At 52.0% G+C, this 10,560-nt stretch overlaps 1 protein-coding gene across 7 annotated transcripts in view; it reads right to left on the bottom strand.

Moving 5' to 3' along the window:
- Positions 1–590: 590 nt before the first annotated feature.
- The window catches only part of IFFO1 (intermediate filament family orphan 1), a 32,890-nt gene continuing 22,920 nt past the window's right edge, over positions 591–10,560 (bottom strand). For 6 of the 7 annotated variants that reach the window (XM_042453778.1, XM_042453774.1, XM_042453777.1 and 3 more), the window contains 2 exons: positions 2,086–2,216; positions 591–1,390 (listed from right to left, as the gene is read on the bottom strand). In XM_042453778.1, the coding sequence (XP_042309712.1) occupies positions 1,288–1,390; positions 2,086–2,216 (234 nt within the window). In that variant the 3' untranslated portion in view covers positions 591–1,287. The other variant, XM_042453779.1, reaches the window with a different exon arrangement.

Genomic DNA, 10,560 nt, shown 5'->3' on the forward strand with positions numbered 1-10,560 from the left:
TTTATTATGTAATTAGAATAATGTGTAAGGAATTCAGTTCAGATGATAGTAATAAATAAAGTGATCAAATATATCTAATTAATGACTTTAGAGATTAATTGTGATTAAGAATTTAGATAATAATGAACGCTAAAAGTAAAACATTTTTTGTTTTAAAATAAAAATTAACCTATTGGATTAAAGTTATACTAAAAGTAGTAGAATATTTGATTTAAAACATGAAAATTATACAGTAGTTTTCATAAGGAAGCATAGAATGTAAGTTGTATGTATTAGGATAGAAAATGAGAGATGAATGGTTATAGTATGATACTTTAAGAATGGTTTTGTTTACCATCGAGTCAGTGTACGTTGTTTGTTTTTTATGCTTTTATGTTAATTTTTTAAATTTTTATTTCATGTTCGAAATTTCAATAAAGAATGAATGAATGAATAAATAAATAAATAAATACGAACGCATGATCAACCCAGTGTTCCACAGAGTGTCAGGATTAGAACTCATGCACAAAGAGCTTCTCTGTCAGCAGGACCCACAAGACACCCCTCTCTCTCTCTCTCTCTCTCACACACACACACACACACAGAGTAGCTATAGAAAAGGAACTTTTCTCTTTAATGTTCTCATTTCCAGACATAGCACATCACATAGGACTTTTCTGTGCCACGGGTGCACGCATAAGCAAACTGCAAGGACACAGCTGGGGTGAAGGAGATGGCAGCTTGTTCTTCATCCCCACAAGGAGAGGCTCTCACGGTTGTGGCGTACAGTGTGGCCTGGGCAGGGAGAGGATACAGAGGTCTTCTAATGAGCAGGCAGAAATCACAGAGTCCAGCCTTCAAGCCCACTTGGCACCCAGAGAAGGTTCAAGTTTTGCAGAGGTAAACAGATCCCGTTCTGTTTGTGTGCAGCATGAGGACGAGGGAGTCACATATACTAGGAAGCAGCAAGGGTGGGACATCATAAGGCAAACCCTGGGGAGGGGCAGCTACAATAAGGCAGGAGCCTCCCTGCTAAACCCCACAGAGTATGAGGGACGGAGCAGGTGAAACACAGGGAGGCAAGGCAAAAGGCAATTGGAAAGAAAGAGCAAAAGAGAAGTCCTGGAGACCAGGTTTTCCTGGGCCTCTATCTAGCCTGCCCCCCACGGGTGGAGGGATTTGACATGGCAGAGTGCCAGGGGTGGCTTCTTGCCCCCTTGTGCCCCTCATAGACATGGGCTCCCCACAACCATGTTCACACTCCTGGACCAGGAAGCGGGAGATGTAGATTGGGCAGAGCCTCCCCCATTATCTTATGGAGGCATCACTTGGGAGGTCGTGATCGGACTCCTCAGTCTCCGCGTTTGGGGCCGATTCATTGTTCGGTACCGGAGTAAAAGCAGGAAATTTTCTGAAAGAAAAGAAGGGCGTGGGGGTCACATGGGCACTAGGGCTTGGTGGGGGGGAGGTCCAATGGGGAAGGCAGATACAAGTCTTACAGGGCAAGAAAACCATGGGGCTTGAGGAGGCACTCTGGTACCATAAAGCGGAACAACACTACTGGGACACAGGCAGGGTCACTTGGCAGCTACACTGGGAGCCTGTTGGTGGGTATGGGCAGAGATTGAGGTGGGCAAGGATGCTTTCTTGGTATCTGGCCAAGCCTGGGGTTGCCTGGGCATGAGGAGTGGGGCAGTGTGGACATCCTCCCCAGCCCAGCGCTGCACTGAATTCCTTGTCCTATAAGCTAGTGCAAAAGCCCTGCAGGTCAGCGATGCTTCTTTTGTCCAGTGGAGAGTCTCTTTTTCAACAGCAATTCCATCTGTCAAAACTGCAACACCTTCTAGAGACACATGGCACGAAACACAACTCCTGCGAGTCTGTAAGGGGGGTTACAGCCAATCACTTGGAATCCAGCCTTTGATGAACCCTGTCTTCCCCAAAAATGAAAAGAGGACCCACAAGCCCAAGGTCAGCTCTTCACTCTTCTTGGCTGACCCCACTGACTTTCCTAGTGCTATAAGAAGAACTTTAATGGTTGGAAGCCCACACTGCCTCCCCACAACGACTAGAACCTGTCAGTGGCCCTGCTTCTCCAGCACTCACCTATCTCCAGATTGGGTAATGAGCCGCCGACAAGTCTCCATCTGCACATCCAGCCCACGCTTCATACTACACATCTCCATGTACTCATGAAGATGCCGGTTCATGTCATTCTTTGCCGTTGCCAATTCCAGCTAGGTCAAAGAGGAGCAACAGAGAGAGTTATCCTGCTGGCCACATTTAAGCCACCTCATCAAGAACATCTCCCTTGCCTCTGCCCTGCCCTGAGCAAATGGTTTGATACATGGTAGAGGAGGCCTTGTTCTTGTTGTTGCCATTGTGTGTCTTCAAGTAGTTTCCAACCTATGGTGACACCCTAAGGCAAACCTATTATGGGGTTTTCTTAGCAAGGTTTGTTCAGAGGAGGTTTCCTATTGCCTTCCCTGAGGAAGTTCATCTAGTAGGTTTCATGGTTGAACTGGAATCAAACCCTGATCTCCAGAGTCATAGTCCATAGTTTGAGTAAATCACTATGCCTTCCTTCTCTGCAATCCTCTCCACTCCCTTGCTACATGTACAAGCTAGTTCTCACTCTATCACACTCTAATGCAGGTGTGGGAATTGGGTAGCTCCCCAGGTATCCATGAACTCCAAACAGGTCTAGCCAACATAGCCGAAAGTGAAGAATGCCAGGAGTTGCAGTCCAACAAGATCTGGGAAGTACATCATTACCTCCCTTGCTCTTATGTGACAAAAGGAAAAACCCAGGACCTAAGACTGGGCCTTGCAAATGAAGGAGCTGGCACAATTCTGAAAGGCTGGAGTGACCAAGCAGGAGGAGGGCACTTCATCCCCAACCCAACAGTGTCTCCAGGTGTGCCCTTCATCTTTTCTCACATCAGCGAACAGCTATCATTCATCCTTATAGGAAAAAGTAAAGCCCCACAGTACTTTGGGGGAAAGACTAGACATCTTTCCTGGAAAACCATTTTTGTACTCTTCACTTACCATGGAATAATGATGGACTAAGAAATGTTAATTAGCATCTTAAAGTCCAAACAGTAAGGACAGGTTGCTTACCTGTAACAGTATTTCTTCGAGTGGTCATCTGCGAATACATACAAATGGGTTTCACTGCGCCTGCGCAGTGCTGCTCGGAACCTTCTGGAAACACTGGGCAAAGTTTACTTTGCAACAGATAGAAACTTTTTGGCGGTAACTCTGCCCACCTGTTATAAGGCCCCTGTCTTCCCGCTCTTTTCCCCAGTTCCGCGATTTGTATGTATTCGCAGATGACCACTCGAAGAAATACTGTTACAGGTAAGCAACCTGTCCTTCTTCTTCGTGGTCTCTGCGAATCATACAAATGGGTTTAGACTGACAAGCTTAGGTATGTGGCGGAGGGAGTGTCCTGAGACCAAAGCTATGGTAAACCAAAGGTATATTTATTACAATAATAAACACCTTGAACCATAAAGGAGTCAGTCTTTTGTTTTTGCACAAACCAAACATAGCAACAACATTGCTAAACCTGAGAAGGGAAGATAAGGTCGTGCAAGACCTATCTCAATGAAATAGTGCAAACCGACATTCACAGAATGGAAACAAGAAGGCATTATTTACATAAATGCTGAAAACACAACCATCAGTGATGCAATCAATGCAACCCTGAAACCAACACAGCCCTCCCGAAAGCTGCGTCTCGAATGGCTCTGGTGTCCAACCTATAATGTTTGATAAAAGTTAGAGGTTGGGACCAGACAGCAGCCTTACAGACATCCTCCAAAAGAATCCCCGAGAGGAATGCGGAGGACGCTGACATTGACCTCGTAGAATGGGACCGAACCCTGCTGGGGAGAGGTTTGCCTAAGAGTTCATAGCAGAGTTGGATGGTACCGGCCACCCATTTGGAGAACCTCTGCGCAGACACAGGCAACCCCTTCTTCGGTTCCGAGTAACACTGGAAAAGTCTCTCGGACCGACTGGAGACAGCAGTTCTGTCCAGGTAAAAAGCCAACGCTCTCCTGACATCAAGAGAGTGCAGGCTCCGCTCCGCATCCGAAGTTGGATTGGAAGCGAGGGTCGGCAACACAATGTCCTGGCACATGTGGAAGGCGGAGACAACCTTAGGCAGGAAGGTAATGTCTGTCCGGAGGACCACCTTGTCCTTATGGAACCTCAGGAAGGGCTGGTCCCTCCGTAAGGCACAAAGTTCGCCCGCACGGCGGGCAGAGGTGATGGCCACAAGAAAGGCGGTTTTCCAAGTCAAAAGTCTCAAGTCCGCCGTGGCCATCGGTTCAAAGGGCTTGGATTGGAGTGCAGACAGCACTGCCTCCAAACTCCAAGCCGGCGCTGGTACCGACAGCGGAGGGTATAGGTTGGCACATCCTTTAAGGAACCCTTTCACCAAAGGATCCTTGAAAAAAGAAACCCTCCCCCTGAATTGATACTTAGCGCAAATGGCAGACAAATAGCACTTAATGGATGCGAGGGACAACCCCTCATCCAGAAGCGCCATCAAAAACTCCAGCACCACTGGAGTGGACACTTGAACAGGAGACAAACCCTTCCAATCAAGGAAGAGGCCAAATTTCTTCCATTTTAGGGCGTAGGACCGCTGGGTGGAAGGTTTCCTCGCAGCCAGGATCACTGTCCTCACCGCCTCCGGCAGGGCGGTTAGGGCCGTATCCTCCAGGCCACCAGCGGTAGGCTCTCGATGTCCGGGTGGAGAATCCGTCCGTCCTGGATCGACAGCAGGTCCGGGCGAGGATCGAGGCGAAGGAAGCACTTCTTGGAGAGGTGGAGAAGAGAGGCGAACCAGGGTTGTCTTGGCCACCACGGGGTGATCAGGATCGCATGTGACCGGTCTGTTGTCATCTTGGACACCACCCTGATGATGAGAGGGAACGGAGGAAAGGCGTAGAGGAGCTCCCCCGTCCAGAGGAAAGCGAACGCGTCTCCGAGGGATCCGTCCATTCGCTTCCTGGAGCAGAACTGGGGACAGTGGCTGTTCCATCTGGTTGCGAAGAGGTCGATCCGGGGATTTCCCCACCGGTCGAAGAGGTCGCTGACCGTCTCGGGATGGAGCCTCCACTCGTGGCACACCGAAAGGGATCTGCTCAGGCGATCTGCCAGCTCATTGTCCTCTCTGGGAAGATGAATCGCCTGGAGGAGGACACGCCTCTGGATGCACCAGTCCCAGATGCGGAGAGTGAGGTTGAGCAGGGTCTTTGACTTGGTGCCTCCTTGTTTGTTGATGTAGTACATCATGGTGGTGTTGTCCGTTCTCAGGAGGACCACCTTGTCTGTGACCACGGATTCGAATGCCCTCAGTGCTTTCTCCACCGCCAACATTTCCAGAGCGTTGATGTGGAGGAGCTTGTCTTGGGCAGACCACTTGTCCTTGACGACCAGGTCGAGCAGGTGAGCGCCCCATCCCTCCAGGGATGCATCCGTTGTCAGGGTCAGCTGGGGCTGAGGCAGATGAAAGGGCATTCCGATGCACACGTTGCGGTCGTCTAACCACCATCTGAGGGAAGCGGCTACAGGTCTCGGTACCGTGAACCATTTGGACGGAGGGTCTGTCATCGGGGAGAAGGCCGAGAGGAACCAGGACTGAAGAGGTCGAAGGCGGAGTCTTGACCATGGTGTGACGAACGTCGTCGATGCCATGTGGCCGAGGGCGACTTGGACATCCCTGGCCCTCACCCTTCTGTGAGAGATGCAAGGCCCGATCGAAGTCGTCAGCGCCTGGAAACTGTCTGGGGGGAGAAAGGCGGAGCATGTTTCGGAGTTGAGGATGGCCCCGATGAACTTGACCTGTCTGGAAGGTGTGAAGTGGGACTTCTCTCGGTTGATGACCAGACCGAGGGAGTCCAAAAGGCGTAAGGCGAATGAGAGTGCCTCCTGCAGTTCTCTCTGGGATTCGGCAGCGAACAACCAGTCGTCCAGGTATGGAAAGACCATGAACCCCTTCTGATGAAGGTAGGCCACCACCGGTGCCATGCACTTCGTGAAGACTCTCAGTGCCGTGGCAAGGCCGAAGGGGAGGACGTTGTAGTGGTACGCGACGGAGCCCACAGCGAAGGCGAGGAATCTTCGGTGAGACTCCCGGATCCCGATGTGGAAGTAGGCATCCTTCAGGTCGACGGTTGCAAACCACAGGCCCTGATGGAGCAGAGGCAGAATGGAGGCCAAGGTTACCATTCGAAAGCGACGGTATTCAAGGAACAGATTTAATTGTCTCAAGTCCAGGATGGGCCTGATTCCCCCATCCGCCTTCGGTACCGTGAAGTACCTGGAGAAAAAAGCCCTAGAGCATTGCTCGGGCGGTAAAGGGGAGATTGCCCCTTTTTCCAGTAGAGTGCGCACTTCGTCGAGAAGGGTGTCCGAGGGGAGAGTGGACATAAACGCTCCGGTTGGAGGGAGCTCTTGGAACTCGAGGGCATATGCCCTGCGGACGATGTTAAGGACCCACGAGTCCGATGTTATCGAGGCCCAGATGTTAACAAAAGGCCTCAGGATGTCCAAAAAGAATAAGGGCGAAGGGGAAACGAAGTGCGCTGCGTCCCTTCAGGCTCTCTTCTTCCCCTGGTCGGTGTCCTGCCGGTGGGACTTACGGTACCGAGGCGGGAAATTACGGCGGCCAGAGGAGGAGGAGGAAGACTGCGAGGGGTAACGGCGCCTCTGTGAGCCCTGCTGCTGAGGCTGTCGGTCTTGAGAAAAGGAGCCCTGGGACTGACCTTGCGGCGGCCAAGGACGGTGCCTCCTTCTGAAGGGCGAGATGGGGGTGGACGACATCCCGTGCTTCTTAGCCGCAGCCTTCATTCTGAACTTGCGGTTCAGACGCTCGTCAGTGTCGGCGTGGAAAAGGCCGGTACCATCCAGGGGCATGTCCTCAATGGCCGATTTAACGTTGGCGTTGAGGTCCGATCCCCTCAACCAGGCATGCCGGCGCAGAGCTAGTGATGCTGCCATGCCTCGTCCCGCGCAGTCGGCGACGTTCCTGGAGGCGGTGATGATCCAACTCCCTATCGAGTGGGCCTCATCGCGGATCTCCACCAAGCGACGTTGGACCTCATCAGGGACGTCAGGGATGATGGGCGAAATCCCCCCCATCAAGGCCTGGATGTATGCCCCCATACAGGCATTGTAATTTATAGCCTTCGCGGTGAGGGCGGCCGAAGAGTAGGCCTTCTTAGCCAGGCCATCGATCTTTTTGGCCTCTCGGTCTGCCGGGGACGTCGCTTGCTTCGGCACGAAGGTCTGCTGTGCCCCCTCCACAATGGCCGAGTTCGGCTTGGGATGGTCGGTCAACCACGGACAGCCCGGCGGGGAGATCCGGTATAGCGTTTCGACCTTCCTGGAGGACGCGGCGAGCGAAGTCGGGGCATCCCATGACCTCTGCACAATGGATTGCAACGAAGGCAACATTGGGATGCAGGGTGGAGTGGGGACACGACCGAGGGCCCGGCATTCTACCGGATCGCGGGCCTCCTCCTCAGGCGGGGAAAGCTCGATGTCAAGAGTCCGGCACATCTTAATGATGTGCTCGCTGAAGGAGCGAACATCATCAGTAGGTGATGAGGAGCCCGGGTGATGCATCCCCTGTGGCGAGGGCGGGTCGGATGGGTCCTCCTCTCCGTCTGAAGGTTCCCGCGATGGAGGCAAGGGATCCTGGTCCGAATCGGAGTCAGATGTCAGGGGAATGTCAGTCACCTTGGCTCGGGATGGAGTGCGAGCCGGGATTTGCGGAGTCGGTGGCTCGGAAGGTGGGCGACGAGGTACCGAAGACGAGGCCACAGCATGGGAGGATGATGGTTTGTCTCCCTGGGGAACCGCCAGGCGCAAGTTAAGCCTGTTGAATTCCCGGAAGGCCTTCTCCTTGGGGACCGACATGTAGTATCTTTGAGTCTCGGTGTCAAAGAACATGTCCGTGTCCAGCCCCCGCGGCTCATCGGTGTCAGAAACCGGGACAGCCTCCTCCTCATCCGAGTGGACAGAGAGCAGAGATGGCTCCCTCTGGGGAGAGGTTGGTTCGCTGACGGCGGCCAGATCTTGAGCCGGCGGGAGCGGTGTGGTCAGCACCGTGGTTGCATGCGCTGAGACAGCCGTCTCCGGGCGCGAGGGGGTCCTCTCCGAGGTCTCCTTGGAGGGGGAGCGTTGCTTGCATGAAGCACGCTCCGTTGACTTGGCTGGACGCTCCGACCTGGTGTGATCCTTGGTCTTGGACTTTTTGGGTGGAGCTGCCTCGGTCACCTCGGTATGACGCCTCTTCTTGGAAGACGTCGGAGTCACCGCCAGGTCTTCAGGCGGGAAGAAGGGATTGTCCGGCAAGTCATGCAGGACAGTGGGTCCCTTGGAGTGGGTCTTGGCTGGCTTAGCCCTCTCCGATGGTGCCGCCTTCCCCGAGGAAGATGCCCCCGTCTCGGGCAACCTGGGAGCGTGTCGAGATGCCTTCGACGACGCCTTGGAGGACGGTAGCGAGGCGGTCCGGACCTCCGTCTCCTGACGTTCTCTCGAGCGCGAGCCCTCCGGGGATGGCTTCCTCCCGGATCTCTCCCTGGGCTCGAAACCCTCAGTCCCCGAGGTTTTCTGGGGGCGCTTGGAGGGTTCGTCGGTGACACTGGGTCTCGGGGGACCACGGGTCACATCGGAGGTGGTCGGAGACCGTGTCCCGGCCGGGACAGAGACCACACTTGAAGCGCTAGCCCGTGAAGAAGACTCAGGCGGAGCAGCCGGAGGGAGTGACGACGAACGGGGACGTCCCTCCCGGACCTTCCCCAGGGTAATAGCCGAAGTCAGCCGGGACTCCCGGTTCTTCCTGGCTTGGGAGGACAGAGACTTACAGAGGTGACAGGCTCTGGCATCATGGTCCTTTCCCAGGCAAAACAGGCAGGAGGAGTGAGGGTCCTGGACGGGCACCTTGCCCCCGCAGACATCACATTTCTTGAAGGGCGCAGGCATCCTTCCGAGTCGTCAAATCCGAGGGAGAGTCAAAAGCGAAGTCAAAAAACAAGCCGAAGAAGTCCGAAGTTACCGGGGCGGGAGAAAGAGAGTGGTCAAAAACATTCCGAGGTCTAGTGAAAGTGATTCCGTAACAAGCAAGAGCGAGCGAAAGTTCCTAGAGGCAGCTAGCGCGGCGAAAAAAAGGAACTGGGGAAAAGAGCGGGAAGACAGGGGCCTTATAATAAGCAGCCAGCATGACAGTTGGCGAAAAAAGGGATCTAAGGGCCACCGACGTCGCTCTTTCAAAGCCAGACGATAAGGCAAGCTTTTCAGGACACCCATTGACCACCCAAATTGAGGTGATAGAAGAAGACTAAACCAGACGGGGAATAAATTTTTTAAAAAGAGGAAAACGTGGATTATGAGACAGAATGTGTTGTTTTTGTTTTGTCTTGTGCGATTGCCAAGCCCCAACAACCCCCCAAGCTTAGGACCTTTAAACTTGACTAGTTAATATTTTCATGGTGCAGGAAATGTACATATGAGTGGGACCAAAGTTGATGGAGGGATGGGTGTAGGCATTTTTAATTGGATCTACAGCTGACATCCTGTTCATGATTATGATAAATCCAATTTATTGCATTGCTAGTTCACTTTCTCAGTTGCTGCAGAGGTAGAGAATTCTCTAACAAACTCACAAAATGACCGACCGATCCAGATCCACTTTTTTGGTGCCCAGGACCCTTCTCTGTAGCTGTTGGTTATGTGACCTGCGAAGAGAGTGGAGGTTCCATCGGAGAAGCAGGACAGAGTAGTGACATCCTCCATGAGACCTGCTGGGCATGTTTCTGGAGAATCTTGGTGGGATGTCCTATTCTGTGGCCAGTAACTTCTTCCATGCCCTCTTCTCTCCAGTTGTCACCAATGGCTTGTGGGTGGCTGTGTCATGCAGCTAAAGGGTGGGAGTGGGGGTGAGAGGGGAGGCACAGCATAACTCCTTATAGCGAGCCTTGTGCACTTTAATTTCACAATGCAGGACCTGTCTACATTCCAAAATCACCGACACCAAGTCAGTTGATTTGAGATCTGAGCTAGTTTTCCAAGTCTAGGCCACAATGCATTTTTGTACCCAAGTAACTTTTGGGCTTGGCGGGATCCTTATAATGTAAAGATAGTAGTCAGCAAATATGCTGTACAGTATTAGCAAATTTACCAGTTGTAAATAAAAGAAAGAGATAATGAGAAAGAAACAGTGACATTTCCCAAAAAAAAAAAAAAAAAAAAAAAAAAAAAAAAAAGGAGAGATGAGAGAGATGAGTGTTGTGTTTACGATGGCTATTACCACAAAAGGAAAGTCTGGTGAAGTGCATGTCCTACTTAGACTAGAAACACACCATGATCTGGATGTTTGTATTCTTTTGTTATCATTCAGTGATTTATCAGTTACCTTCTTCTTCGTGGTCTCTGCGAATCATACAAATGGGTTTCACTGCGGCCTGCACAGTGTGCTGCTCGGAACCTCTGGAATCACTGGGCAAGTTTACATTGCACATATAGAAACTTTTTGGCGGTTAACTCCGCCCACCCGTT

The sequence above is a fragment of the Sceloporus undulatus genome, chromosome 2 (assembly GCF_019175285.1).
Source record: "Sceloporus undulatus isolate JIND9_A2432 ecotype Alabama chromosome 2, SceUnd_v1.1, whole genome shotgun sequence".
Lineage (NCBI taxonomy): Eukaryota > Metazoa > Chordata > Lepidosauria > Squamata > Phrynosomatidae > Sceloporus > Sceloporus undulatus.